At 43.4% G+C, this 13,577-nt stretch overlaps 1 protein-coding gene across 4 annotated transcripts in view; it reads left to right on the forward strand.

Moving 5' to 3' along the window:
* Positions 1-17: 17 nt before the first annotated feature.
* Positions 18-13,577, forward strand: part of SLC4A1AP (solute carrier family 4 member 1 adaptor protein) — a 32,355-nt gene continuing 18,795 nt past the window's right edge. For 2 of the 4 annotated variants that reach the window (XM_030557300.1, XM_030557301.1), the window contains exons 1-3: positions 96-234; positions 12,196-12,388; positions 13,194-13,316. In XM_030557300.1, coding sequence (XP_030413160.1) covers positions 151-234; positions 12,196-12,388; positions 13,194-13,316 — 400 coding nt within the window. In that variant the 5' untranslated portion in view covers positions 96-150. The other 2 variants (XM_030557303.1, XM_030557302.1) reach the window with 2 other exon arrangements.

Genomic DNA, 13,577 nt, shown 5'->3' on the forward strand with positions numbered 1-13,577 from the left:
GCGGAAATGGCCCCCGAGTGGGGGTGTTCGTGCGCTCTTCCTTCCCCTCGCTGTTTGGTTCCGGGGCTCGGAGCCTGAGCCGCCGCGGAGTAGGTTTCGCGGGGTTAATTGCGGGGACCCGCTAGGCTGGTAGCGGCCGAGCCCAGAGGGATGGAGTCGGTGGCCGAGGGACCCGAGTTCGGGGCCTTCAAGAGACCGGCGCTGCCGCCGGCGGCCCCGCTCCGCGGCAAGGAGGTGGGCGCCACTCCCCGGGACCCCGAGGGGGAAGCAGCGGCTGGGGAGCCGCCGGCGGAGAGCCCGCCCCAGCCCCGGGCCCCAAGCTTGGCCCCCGGCCCCCTCCCCGCCGCGGCCCCGCAGCCCCGCTACCAGGAGCCGCCGTGGGGCAGCTCTCCCCCAACCGAGGCCGGCTACGGCCTGGAGACCCTGAAGGGCGGCGTCATCGTGGGCACCCTGCGCTTGGAGGGCAGGAGCTGGTTCCTGGTGGGGCGGCTGCCGGGCTGCGCCCTGGCCCTGGAGCACCCGTCCGTGTCGCGGCACCACGCCGTGCTGCAGTACCGCGGCCAGGACCAGCCCGGCTTCTACGTCTACGACCTGGACAGCACCCACGGCACCTTCCTCAACAAGGCCCGGCTCCCGCCCCGCACCTACTGCCGGGTGCGCGTGGGGCACACGCTGCGTTTCGGGGGCAGCTCCCGCCTCTTCCTGCTGCAGGTGGGTGCGGAGCGGCGCTGCGAACCATTGACCCAAACTGTATACCTGTGTATGATGGAAACCACTTCAAGCCAGGGGGTTCGGTGCACCCCTAGTTCCAGCCCCTGTGGTAGGGGAGGAGGGGTTCTGGGGGTCGTCCTGCCTGCAGGTGGTGGCAGCCCGTCTCCAGACCGAGAAATGTGACTGTAAACCCCCCAAACTGTCCAGGGGTAGCACCTGAAATGCCTCTGAAAGTGGGGCTGTATGTGCAGTGATGTGCAGAGTACTGACTCTGTGTGCCCAGTTATCACAGGTATAAACAGTAGTGTAGGCACTGCTTAAGGGAGTAGAGCAAAATGCCCTAGGTAAGTGGCTTGCAGGGCTCTACCCACCCAAACCATGCCTCTCAGGTCTATGCTGATGTTATTGTTGTGTAGCATCCCACTGCCACCCTTGTAACTACACACTATCTGACAAACATGGATGCAGCAGGGTCCATGCAACCTAGCCAGGAAAACTTGATTTAATCATGGATTTCTACAGAAAAGTGCATTCTTGTTGGTTGTTATAACCTTAATACATATTCTTCACAACTCAGAGATAGATGTAGGTTTCATTTTTAGAAGGTACACAGATAAAATTTTAAGTGATTTATTTTGAAAACTTTTCAGATTAGTTTTATATGTATATCAGATAATGAATGAATGTTTGGTTATTTCATTTACCAAAGGTAATTGAAGCAGATATTTATGAAGTTTTTGGGAGGTGAACTATCTCCTCCAATTCAACAGGTTAATCATTAGTATTTGGAGGATTTTCTTGCCATGCTGTTTTAGGAGGAGAACATCACCAGAGAGACATTTAAATTGTTTTATTTAACTAAAACAACATTATGTATTCTGGATTTTTTCTTCAACAGCAAACATATAATGTTTTAACAAAACAAGCATATGAATTTTTGAATTTAGTTTTAACATTAAAGTTTTTTAAAATCAGGTTTGTTTTTGTTAAAATTGTTTTTAACTAAAATAGTTAAATGAAATCTTTAAAAAAACAAAGCAGAATTTAAATTGACTGTATCAGCCAGGTCAACATGAGAAACTTAAAATATTGGCTTCTGCAGCTAACTCAATTGTCTTCATTTTCCTGTTTTTTCATAATCTGGAAAAGAAAATGAAGCTTTCCTAGGTCCCGAGTGATTTCTTAATTTGGAATTAATTAGTCCAAAGGAAGAAAATTATTCTTTCTACACTGGCAGAGGAAGCTACTGCTGTTAAAAGTGAGATTATCAGTTCGACAGTCTCTGAATCCAAGTGCTTAAGTGACTTCTACCAGTTCACTGGTGTGACTTTTTTTTTAAATCATCATCAACAAACATATATTTCTTGAGTGGTTCACCCTTAGCTCTGAAGTTTATTATAGCTGGCATTATGGAGAGATGATTGTTGAATGTCCATGTCATAGCCAACTCCTCTTCTTCAGCAGTTAAGGTTTGACCCTGGTACCGAGTATTGAGAATATTTGCAAGAAAATCAGCTAGAGATACTGCTTGTCCCATTTATTTTTTTTAATGCTTGTAATTTAACTCTGTCATTGCATATTTCTCTTTTTGAGATCTCACTCAGTTCCTTCCAAATTTCAACAGCGTAAGCAATAAAACAGCTATTTCCCTGCATTTTGTTCAAGGCTACAGAAATAGGCTTCAGGGTACTTAGCATGTGTTTGAGATTTCTCTTAAGCCAATGTTGAGAACTTTGGCTGTGGCAGTGCCATCTGTTTTTTCATGATTTTATTCACAAGCTGTCATCAGATTAGGCCAGTTCTTGATATAGTGCTCAAAACAGTCCACTACTGAGTTCCATCACACATCTTGTGGGAGAGTTAGTTTGGTTTCTCCCACTTTTTTTCAGAGCAGCTGCTGTAAAATGGTTGTTACGGAAGTATTTTGCAATTTCAACAACATTAGCCTTTATTTCTGGAACACTAAAGTCTTTGGCTAGGAGGTGCATCAAATGAGCACTGCAACTGTATGGTATTAGCTTAGGACTTTCTTCACTCTCTTCTAAGTTTCTTCTCATATTGGATACATTTGCAGCTTTGTCTGTGACCAAGCTGCGTACTAGACATTTGAATTTTTTTTCACAGTTTGTTATAGCTGTTACTTACGAGAAGTAGTAGTATTTTGCTGTGTGTGTATTTTCTGATGTATCAATTGTTTTTGTAAGGAAGACATTCCCTTCTTCTGTTGTCACACAAGCGTATACAACAGGGTTGTGGACATTGCTTCACCCATCAAGACTCAGGTTAACAATTTCACCCTCTAGACCTTTTGCACACTGCTCAATTTCTCTTTCATACACTTTATCCAGCAATTTGGCTGCGACATCTGCTCTGTTGGGTGGACTGTATCCTGGTCTTAATCACTGAACCTCGTTAACGAAGTGTGGGTTCTCAGTCATTGGAAAGGAGAGTGTTGCATTAACAAACCAGGCAATTTTTTCATCAATTACCTCTTTTTGTAATCTGTTGGTTCTTATCACAAACTTATCTATGGTTGTTTCTGGATGATGGAGATTTTATTTTTCTTTATGCCACAGGTAATATACTGTGGCTGTGTGACATACATGATGTGACTGAAACACTAGCATTGGCAGATAACTCTAAAACTATAGCAGATGATAGTGATTTTGAAGGTGGATAGCCTTCAGAATCCTGTATGTTGAGGATGTATTCTCCTAAACAAAATAAGTCAATGCAATTATTTAATTATTATTACTATACTGCTCATTTAGTATTATTCATTGATTTCACTTACACTCAGTACTACTTTAAAGGTAAAATTGTAAAAGGAAGATCTGCCTATTTCAGCTATTTATTTTTGTCACAACTGCATCTAAAATAATAGTACCATAGAGTAACAACTATATTTTTTGCTCTAACATAAGAATTCAAGAATAGTCAGAAGGAAGAAAGGCAGTCCTTAAGAGACAAGTATGAAATAAAAAAGTCTACCAACCTGAAGATCCTGCATGTTCAGACACGTTCCTTTCATCATCTTCATCGCAACTCCTGAGAAGGAACACTTCTCATGATGTTGTTTCATTCGGGCAACCAGGCCTTGCCTTTCTTTGCTGCTCTATTTGCATTTTGCATGCATGCCTATCTTACCCACAGGTAGAGGAACTTCATTAAAATATTCCCAAACTGGGGGTCTCTTGCAGCCTGCTGCCATTATAGGTTTTCCCTTCTAGTGAGAGAATGGGATGGTAGATCTCAACTCAAGGCTATATTCAGAAAGACCTCAAGACATCTGGAATATCCTGCTCAAACAGTTTCACTTTTATTTCTACCACCTGTCCCTCCCTTCTCACATTTATCTCCAGACTTCTTCACCTTGTCCAGATCTATTCTGCCCCCAACAATCTTCTATTCATAGAACTTTTTGAAACTTTGCATTTTTAGAGAGAGGTAAGGAATTGATTCTGTGTATACAAATTTGTGAGATACAATAGGGTTGAGGTCTGTTGGTTCTCACCTGTATATATTTATTCATTTTATTTTTTAAAAACATTTTTGCTGTTAACAAGCATGTTATCTCTGGAGACGCAAATCCACAGGTATCTTCTAGACTGAGCACTGAGTCCCATTGGATAGATAGAAAGATTAACCTAAATAATGTATGCAGAAGCCCCTGGAACCCTATAAGAGTGGGTCCCTAATCCATGAACTATTGGAACTCATTTACAAAACTTTTCTTAAACATTACATTAGTATATTGTTTCATACTATAGAATTAGAATTTATAATCCCTATTCCATGATGAGATATCTTTGAGCTATAATGTATCTTAATTAAAACGATCTTTAGATAGGTTCTTTCCTCAAAAAGCATTTTATTAAAAAAATCTGATTTTTTTTTAATTTGTTTTTTTAAATCAATGATTTAAAATCTGCCCTGGGATGCAGCCTGCCTTTCACTGTAGTGGGTAGTTATTCATATGGTTCCTGTGCTCTATGTGCTTCCGTAAGTGTACACAGAGTCTGACTCTCAGTCTTTGCAGTTATAGCAGTGTCAAACCCATGAGTTCAAATATCATGAGTTAAGCCCTTGAAATTCACGACTTTGCAAAAATATTTGGGAGTCTCTTGGTCTTCTGGCTTCTCAGCCTTTGTGGGTGCACTTGCGTCACATTTTCAAGCATTGCTTTGCAAGCATGAAGGCAAGAAACTCACTTTTAAAAAAAGCTGAGAGTCTCACACATTCACGTGATTCCAGGAGCTGTAGCATTAAGAAATGCACTAGACATTGTAAGAACATAAGAACACCCATACTGGGTCAAACCAAAGGTCCATCTAGCCCAGTAGCCTTTCTTCTGACAGTGGGCAATCCCAGATGCTTCAGAGGGAATGAACAGGTAACCATCAAGTGATCCATCCCCTGTTGCCCATTCCCAACTTCTGACAACAGAGGCTAGGAACACCATCCTTGCCCATCCTGGCTAATAGCCATTGATGGAACCTATCCTCCATGAACTTAATTAGTTCTTATTATTGAAACCTTGCTATAGTCTTGGCCTTCACAACATCCTCTGGCAAAGAGTTCCACAGGTTGACTGCGCGTTGTGTGAAGAAATACTTCCTTTTGGTTGTTTTAAATCTGCTGCCTATCATTTCATTTGGTGACCTCTAGTTCTTGTATTATGAAGAGTAAATACTTTAATTACTTTCTCCACACAAGTCATGATTTTATAGACTTCTATCATATTCCCCCTTAGTCATCTCTTTTCTAAGCTGAAAAATCCTAGTTTATTGATCGCTCCTCATATGATAACTGTTCAGTACCCCATTCATTTTTGTTGCCTTTTTCGGAACCTTTTCCAATAGTAATATATCTTTTTTGAGATGGGGTGACTACATATGCATGCAGTATTCAAGATGTGGGTGTACCATGGATTTATATACAAGCAATATGATATTTTCTGCTTATTATCTGTCCCTTTCATAATGATTTCAAACATTCTGTTTGTTTTTTTGACTGCCACTGCACATTGAATAGATGTTTTCAGAGAACTATCCACAATGACTCCAAGATCTTTGTTGAATGGTAACAGCTAATTTAGACCCCATCATTTTATATGTATAGATGGGGTTATGTTTTCCAATGCACATTACTTTGCATTTATCAACATTCAGTTTCATCTGCCATTTTGTTGCCCAGCCACCCAGTTTTGTGAGATCCTTTTGTAGGTCTTCACAGTCTGCTTGGAACTTAACTATCTTGAGTAGTTTTGTATCATCTGCAAATTTTGCCACCTCACTTTTTTTATCCTTGTAAAAGCTTGTCAGGTTAGTGTGGTACAAATCGCTTGTAATATCCGGCCAAGCCTAAGAAGAATTGGACCTGTTTCTTTGACTTTGGGACAGGCCACTTTTGGATAGCATCCACCTTGGCCTGTAGGGGAGTTATCGTTCCTTGACCCACCTGGTCTCCAAAGAAAGTCACTCTGTTTTGGCCTATTTGACACTTTTTAGCCTTAACAGTTAGTCCTGCCTGCCTGATGCACTCAAAGACTTTTTTCAAGTACTCCAGGTGTTCTGCCCATGAATCAGAAAAAATAGCCACATCATCGAGGTAGGCAACTGCATATTCTCCCAATCCTGCTAGGAGACCATCTACAAGCCTTTGGAAGGTGGCGGGTGCATTTCGCAGCTCGAAAAGAAGCACATTAAACACCCTCGCATGGGTGATGAATGCTGACCTTTCTTTGGCGGGTTTATCTAGCGGTACTTGCCAGTACCCCTTGGTTAAGTCTAATGTAGAGATGAACTGGGCACGTCCTAATTTCTCCAACAGCTCATCGATGCGTGGCATTGAATAGTTGTCGGGACGAGTTACAGCATTTAGCTTACGGTAGTCCACACAAAAACGTATTTCCCCATCTGGTTTGGGAACTAGAACCACGGGAGATGCCCATGCACTGTTAGAGGGGCGGTTTATACCCATCTGTACCATGTTTTGGATCTCCTGTTCTATAGCAGCTTGGGCATGAGGAGACACCCGGTAGGGTGGGGTTCTAATTGAGTGAGCATTACCTGTGTCAGTGGAGTGGTATGCGCGTTCAGTCCGTCCTGGGGTGGCTGAGAACATTGGCGCAAAGCTAGTGTACAGCTCCTTGATCTGCTGACGCTGCAGACGTCCAAGGGTCGCAGAGAGATTCACCTCTTCCACGCCACCGTCACTTTTTCCGTCATAGTAGACACCTTCAGGCCACTCAGCATCATCTCCTCCCTGGGCTGTAAACTGACAAACCTTTAAGTCTCTGGAATTAAAGGGCTTGAGAGAATTAACATGGTACACTTTAGGGTTGAGGTGGGGAATGCTATGAGATAGTTGACAGCTCCCAGGCGCTCTTGGACAGTGAATGGCCTTTCCCATGACACTTCCATCTTATGGGCCTGTTGTGCCTTCAAGACCATAACCTGGTCCCCTTCTTTAAAGGAACACTCTCTGGTATGTTTATCATACCAGGCCTTTTGCTCTTCCTGAGCATCCTTTAGGTTTTCTTTAGCAAGGGCTAAAGAGTGTCGGAGGGTGCTTTGTAGGTTGCTTACAAAGTCTAGAATGTTAGTTCCAGGAGAAGGCGTAAACCCCTCCCATTGCTGCTTCACCAACTGTAATGGCCCCTTAACCTCGTGGCCATACACAAGTTCAAACAGTGAAAACCCTAAACTGGGATGTGGTACAGCCCTGTAGGCAAAAAGCAACTGCTGCAACACGAGGTCCCAATCATTGGAGTGTTCATTTACAAATTTACGTATCATGGCCCCCAAAGTTCCATTAAACCTCTCCACCAGGCCATTGGTTTGATGGTGGTAAGGGGTGGCAACCAAGTGATTCACCCCATGAGCTTCCCACAGATCTCTCATGGTCCCTGCCAGGAAATTAGTTCCTGAATCTGTAAGGATGTCAGAGGGCCAACCGACCCTGGCAAAAATGTCTGTTAAGGCCTGGCACACAGTTTTAGCCCTGGTGTTGCTTAGAGCTACTGCTTCCGGCCATTGGGTGGCAAAGTCCACGAAAGTCAGTATGTACTGCTTTCCTCTGGGTGTCTTTTTTGGGAAAGGACCCAGAATATCCACAGCTACTCACTGAAATGGGACCTCAATTATGGGGAGTGGCTGGAGAGGGGCTTTGACCTGGTCCTGGGGCTTTCCCACTCGTCAGCACACCTCACAAGACCGGACATAATTAGCAACGTCCTTGCCCATTCCTCCCAGTGGAAAGACTTCTCCAACCGGTCCTTGGTTCTGTTCACCCTGGAATGGCCACTGGGATGATCATGAGCTAAGCTCAAGAGCTTTCCCCGGTACTTAGTTGGAACTACCAACTGTCTTTGAGGACGCCAGTCTTCCTGGTGTCCACCAGAAAGAGTCTCCTTGTATAAAAGTCCTTGTTCTACAACAAACCGGGATCGGTTAGAAGAACTGAGAGGAGGTTGGGTGCTCCATGCTGCCACCCAAGCTTTCTGAAGGCTTTCAACTGCGTCCTGCTCAGCCTGGAACTGTTTCCTTGAGGCTGGAGATGTCAGTTCCTCCTTAGACTGTGGACTTGGGCTTGGTCCCTCTGGAAGCGATGTAGGTGATGAGGTTGTTTTTATTGATTGTGAACCGCTTTCCGCTGGTGCACTATGTGATATTTCAGGCTCTGGCAGAGCCTCTTGGGTAGGGTTGTCTGCTGCTTCTGCCAGTTCAGGCCTGCTGGTGCCCTCTGGCGTTGGAGTTGTAGATGGGTTTGCAAGTGCTGGAGTCAGTGCTGGCAACAGTTCTGTTGCTGGTTGCTTTTCCAGTTCCGGTCCTGGGACTGGATGCACTATTGTTGTTGCTGTCATTGGCAGGGGATCCGGTTCCACTACCTCTGTCTGGGTCTCTTGTGGACGGCTCAGGAACAGGGATGGGTCTGGAAGCTTGTTTGGCCTGGCTGCGTGTGACCATTCCTACCCTCTTGGCCAGCTTCACATGGTTGGCCAAGTCTTCACCCAGTAGCATGGGGATGGGATAATTGTCATAGACTGCAAAAGTCCACATTCCTGACCAGCTCTTGTACTGGACAGGCAACTCAGCTGTAGGCAGGCTTACAGATTTTGACATGAATGGGTGAATTGTCACTTGGGCCTCTGGGTTGATGAATTTGGGGTCCACTAAAGATTGGTGGATAGCTGACACTTGTGCCCCCGTGTCTCTCCACGCGATAACCTTCTTTCCACCCACTCTCAAAGTTTCCCTTTGCTCCGAGGGTATTTGAGAGGCATCTGGGCCTGGGGATCTTTGGTGTGATTGTGGTGTAATGAACTGCACTTGGTTGGGGTTCTTGGAGCAGTGAGCCTTTATGTGTCCAAGTTCATTACATTTAAAACATCACCCAGCTGACTGGTCACTGGGTCGAAGTGGGTTGCTGGAGACTGGTGAGGTGGGAGAATAGGGTGTCTGGGGCTTTCCTTGAGTTGTAGGTGGGGTCTTGGGTTGCACCTGGTGATAGGGTTTATTTTCTGTTTGCCCCCTCTGATATTCGCTCCCCTTGCTAGTAGTTTTTTTCTTTTCTGCCACTTCCACTCATCTGGCTCCGATCTCCCCCGCCTCGGTTACAGTTTTGGGCTTCCCATCTAAGATGTACCTTTCTGTTTCCTCAGGAACACCCTCTAAGAACTGCTCCATTTGCATTAGGAAGGACAGCTCTTCCAGAGAGTTAGCATTTGCTCCTGATATCCAGGCATCCCAATTCTTTCCAATGTGGTAGGCGTGTCGGGTAAATGACGCATCTGGTTTCCACCTTAGGGCTCTGAACTGCCGACGGGCATGCTCAGGTGTTAGCCCCATTCTGATTCTGGCCTTGGTTTGAAAAAGATTATAATTGTTCATGTTCTCCTTAGGCATTTCAGCCGCCACCTCTGCTAAGAGTCCACTGAGCTGTGGCTTCAGCTCTATCATGTACTGGTCTGTAGAGATGCTGTACCCATGGCAGGCCCTTTCGAAATTTTCTAAGAAGGCCTCAGTATCATCACCTGCCTTGTAGGTGGGGAATTTGGGGGGATGGGAAACAGTACCTGGAGAAGGGTTGTTAGGGTTAGTGGGTACATCCTGCTTAGCAGTGGCTAATTCCAGGGCCTGCTTGTGGGCCTCCCTCTGGATCTCCATAGCCCTCCGTTGGTCAGCCTCTTTGGCTTTCTCTTCTCTTTCTCTCTCTTTTTGTTTTCATCTCCATAGCTCTTTTGTGGGCAGCCTCTTCTCTGGCTATTTCTAATTGTTTTAGTTCCATCTGTCTCTTATGTTTGTTGTCTTTCTCTGTTGCTTCCAGCCTAGCCAGCTCTAGTTTGTTAGTTGCTCCACTGATACTCATTTTCCTGCTTTCTTATGCTTGTCACACCCCTCTGCAGTTCACTGAAACTGGGATGCACTCAACTCAAGGCTGCTTGGTTAACAGAGACTTTCTAACTAGCTATACCTGAGAGGTAGAAAGAAAGAAAACAATTCAGCTTGTAAATTCCTTTTGCTGGCTGCTTGCTCACAGCTTGAAGCCTCCTCTTAACAAAGACCCTTGTTAAAAAACTTAACACCTCTGCCTTCAGGCTGCTTTCTAAGCAGCTAGAAAGGAGAGAAAAAAAATCCTACTGGCTTTTGGTTCCTAAAAAATCCCTCACCGCTGCTCATCATGTCAAGGTTCCTTCCCCGCTCTGAACCTTAGGGTACAAATGTGGGGACCTGCATGGACACTTCTAAGCTTAATTACTAGCTTAGATCTGGTACACTGCCACCATCCAGAATTTCAGTGTCTGGAGCACTTTCTGTCCCCCCTAAAACTTTTCCCGCCCTGGGTTGCCTTGAGGGACTTCACCAATTCCCTGGTGAGTCCAGAGCCAATCCCCTTGGATCTTAAAACAAGGAAAAATCAATCAGATTCTTAAAAAGAAAGCTTTTAATTAAAGAAAAGTAAAAGTCATCTCTGTAAAATCAGGATGGAAAATACTTTACAGGGTAATCAGATTCATATAGCTCAGAGGAACCCCCTCTAGCCTTAGGTTCAAAGTTACAGCAAACAGAGGTAAAATCCTCTCAGCAAAAAAGGAACATTTACAAGTTGAGAAAACAAAAATAAGACTAACACGCCTTGCCTGGCTATTACTTACAAGTTTGAAACATGAGAGACTGATTCAGAAAGATTTGGAGAGCCTGGATTGACGTCTGGTCCCTCTTAGTCCCAAGAGCGAACAACCCCCAAAACAAAGAGCACAAACAAAAGACTTCCCTCCACCAAGATTTGAAAGTATCTTGTCCCCCCATTGGTCCTTTGGTCAGGACCTTTGGTCAGGGGTCAGTCAGGTTTACTGAGCTTCTTAACCCTTTACAGGTAAAAGAGACATTAACCCTTAACTATCTGTTGATGACAAAGCTATGATAAAGTTGCAAGAGTTAGCAACCCTGAAATTGACAAGCTTTCAAATTGACAGCATCCTTTTAAGGACACTGTTTCATGTAGCTTAACTTAATTATTCAGCAATTTAAGAAACTAAGTTCATGAGTTGTGGGAAATGGGCAGGCATTTGATTCACCCCTCCCGTAAAAATGCTCTATAATTGGCTTGATTGATTATTAACTGCAAAAAAAAATCACCCTTTGAAGCATGATGTACCTCTTACTGCTGGGAAACAGCATCAAACTAGATGGAACGTTTTCATTGTTGTTTTAGTATTTGTTTTTTTCAAAGTGCCAAGTTAGCTATGTGGTCCTGTAGCGTAAATTACATGAGGAATGCCTTTCTTGTTTTCATTGTATGTTTAGTTCTTGTAGCATGATTTGCAGTAGAAGAATTGGATGCATATCTTGGAAAGTTGCATTCTTACAGAAAAGCTTGCATGTGCTGCTTTGGCAAATGCAGAATTTATGAAAGTAATCTAAATTAAAGAATCAAATTTAGGAGTTCAAATCTGTTTTTGTTGAGGCAGGGGGGTGTGTTTTTTTTGTTTTAAAGGAAAAAAGAGCAAAAGCAATCATTTTTCATTTTGAATTCTGGTTTAGCAGTATCATATTTCTAGGAGTTAAAATACTAATGCCTAACAGCCCAGGAAAAATTGTATTAAAAGTTGTGATAACGAGCTCTTTTGAGGCCCTCAAAGCACTTCATGAGCATTAGTTCCTCATACTTAGCCACACCTGTGTGAATTAAATGATATATAGGGGTCACCTGTCCTATCATGAAAATACAGCCACGTCTGGGATTGAACGCTGCATCTGTATGTTGCCCTTTGGTAGACAGGAAGTGAAAACTACTGTGTCCAGTAGCAGGGGATTTAGGGATGTGGAATACAGCAGGTAAACTGAACTTTTTATTTTAAAAAAAAAAAAAACTATAAAGAGAGATTAATGATATCATATAATAATTTGCTTTTCTATTACAAAATGTTATCTCTTCCAGATGCATCTTTAAAGGTATTGTCTGTGTCTTGTGCTGCAGGGACCTGAGGAGGATCAGGAATCTGAGTCGGAACTAACTGTGACTCAGCTGAAGGCTCTGCGCAAGCAGCAACAGGCAAAGTTAGAGAAGACAATGTTAGGTGAGGACTCCGATGAAGATGAACAAGAAGAAAAGGAAGAGAGAAGAAATGAGAGTAATCAGAGTAACAATATGAGTTGCTCATGGGGAATGGGTAAGAGATATTATACCTCTGAATGAAGTTGCTAAAATAAGAGCTTAAAGTCTTTTGAGTGAAAACTAGATGGATGAAAACTAAGCTTTGAATTCCAGCTGTGGTGGTGTATGATGAGAGAGAGATTTTTTTTGAAGACAAAAATCATTTTCTTTTTATAAGTAAGTGTAAGTAAGTAAGTTTGTGTGTGGAAAAGACAAAGGGAGATCTATCCCCCCCGTCTCTCCCCCCCCCCCCAAAAAAAACCCCAAATCCTGCAATTTTAAGGGTCTGACTTCAAACCAAAAAGGCAAGAAAGTAAGAATTGAAATTTACACTCTGTCCTTAACTTTTGCTATGTTATGCATATTATTTTAACAAATGTAGTGTGTACAATTGCTTGAGACCCCCTACACAGTGGAGTTAGCCCTAACTGAATTTCTTTGCATCTGTGTGTTTGTTTGGCCTTAGGGTTGGGTTTTCTAATTCTTGTGGTTTAATTCTCAAGAAAACCGAACCCCTCAAGTCAGCTTATCAGAGCTGACAAGGTGGACCATAATTTTAATTAGCTAAAGGTCCAATACTTTAAAATATGTCTTTAAAATGATAAATTACTATTATATACTTAACCTTACTTGCAAAAGACAGGTGAATCTCTGAGGGTAACTTATCAAAAGAATGTAAAAGTTAAGCAAAACTTGTAATACAGGGATTTTTCTGAATTGTGGCTCATATCTTTCACACTGATGAATGATGAATTTTACTTGCATCTCTTCCCAACCTCCTTTCCTATTTCATCTGCACTTCTGTGTATGTTTTCCTCCAGGGGAAGATGCCGAGGAAGACGAGGTTGAAGAAAATCCTATTGCCATCGAGTTTCAGGAGGAGCAAGAAGCCTTTTATTTGAAGGACCCTAGGAAGGCACTTCAGGGTTTCTTTGACAGGGAAGGTATGTGTATTGTGTCTGTCCTTTGTCAGCTGAGCATTTCCCCATAGTGGTGCATGCGGCGATGCCATACTAGTGACACTCTGCTATGTATTTGGAATGTAGGACCTGAACTTTTCTGTTCTCTTTTAGTGTATTGTATACATATGAGGAGAGATTAATAAGACTGGGACATTTCAGCTTGGAAAAGAGACAATGTAGGGGGAATATGGTAGAGGTCTATTAAAATCATGACGGGTGGAGAAAGTAAATAAGGAAGTGTTA

This window comes from Gopherus evgoodei, chromosome 3 (assembly GCF_007399415.2).
Source record: "Gopherus evgoodei ecotype Sinaloan lineage chromosome 3, rGopEvg1_v1.p, whole genome shotgun sequence".
In the NCBI taxonomy this organism is placed as follows: Eukaryota; Metazoa; Chordata; order Testudines; family Testudinidae; genus Gopherus; species Gopherus evgoodei.